At 33.9% G+C, this 1,158-nt stretch overlaps 1 protein-coding gene across 1 annotated transcript; it reads left to right on the forward strand.

The window, feature by feature from the left end:
• LOC108468402 (uncharacterized) lies at window positions 1-793 on the forward strand. The gene is made up of 2 exons (XM_053031400.1): window positions 1-277; window positions 501-793. Exons 1-2 carry the CDS (start codon window positions 103-105, stop codon window positions 749-751), a joined length of 426 nt encoding a protein of 141 aa, XP_052887360.1. The 5' UTR covers window positions 1-102; the 3' UTR covers window positions 752-793.
• The last annotated feature ends 365 nt before the right edge of the window (window positions 794-1,158 follow it).

The raw sequence follows: 1,158 nt of genomic DNA on the forward strand, positions 1-1,158 counted from the left end.
TGTATGCTATTCATCAAACAGGTGGCGATCTTTTTTTATTGGATTAAAAGAAAAAAGTACGAAAGAAAAAGGCTTAGGAACTGAAAAAGAAAGCAACAAATTATGGTAGAAACCGCGGGTTGTTGTGGATTACTACAAGCATGTTGCCATCGCCATGACCCTCAAACATACATTATCCAAGGAGAATTTGAGATCGATCGCAGTCCTTGGTTTTCCCTCTGTGCCTCTGGATTATCTGTTGTTGTTCGGCTTTACATCCAAGACAACAAGGATCCAAGTAAGTATATACAATGCATTGTCATACCATACCCAGACATGGCTATATTATTATGTTTTAAAAATAAAATATTTTGATTTATTTTTTATTTTTTCTTTTACTAAATCACATAATTTATTTTGATTTAGGTCAAAATATATTTCGATTATCAATCTGTTTTTTTTATTTGCATATTGTAATAATTTGATTCTAGTTTATAGTTATACGAATATATGTATTGTAGCAACGGGACAAGGGATTAAAAGTGAGAATGCATATGTAATGAAGGGAAAAGAGCTGGAAAGGAAAAAACATGAAGTTTTAAGCATGAAGGTGCCCACGAAAGTGATCAAATTCAAATTGAAATTCGAGGTGACGCGAGATTTTGGGATTCCAGGAGCTTTTGTTGTTGAAAACAGAGATAAGAAGCATGAGTTTTTCCTCAAATCCGTCACATTGCATTACATTAAGCATCCAAGTATTCTCGAGGAATGAAAGTTTCATTTTTATTGCGGTTCTTGAGTTTACCCCATCACCAAAACCAGATTTAAACGGATTTTCTTCTCAGATCAAGTATGCTAACATACTTACATATTTATAATTGAGATAACTTAGTAATTAAATTATATGTAGTTCAATGCATGTAATATTTGATTCTGATTGGAAGTGTTGAACTTCTAACAGTTATATCGTCCAAATAAAACGCCATAAGGTTTAGTAGAATTGAGAAAAAAAGAACTTCAGAAACTGCAAGACCCAAGACGGAAGGGTGAATGGAACCCATGGGATCGAATTTATGATTATGATGTCTATAACAATCTTGGAGATCCTGAAAAGGGTCGACTGTATGATAGACCTGTGTTGGGTGGTTCCACTAAATTTCCATACCCACGTCGGTTGAA

This window comes from Gossypium arboreum, chromosome 8, assembly GCF_025698485.1.
Source record: "Gossypium arboreum isolate Shixiya-1 chromosome 8, ASM2569848v2, whole genome shotgun sequence".
NCBI lineage: Eukaryota > Viridiplantae > Streptophyta > Magnoliopsida > Malvales > Malvaceae > Gossypium > Gossypium arboreum.

Bases quoted from the DNA above. Each gene is read 5' to 3' on its own strand.
- LOC108468402 (XM_053031400.1), top strand. From the start codon at position 103: ATGGTAGAAACCGCGGGTTGTTGTGGATTACTACAAGCATGTTGCCAT. The intron at 278-500 runs GTAAGTATATAC...TATGTATTGTAG, and splicing joins CCAAGACAACAAGGATCCAA to CAACGGGACAAGGGATTAAA.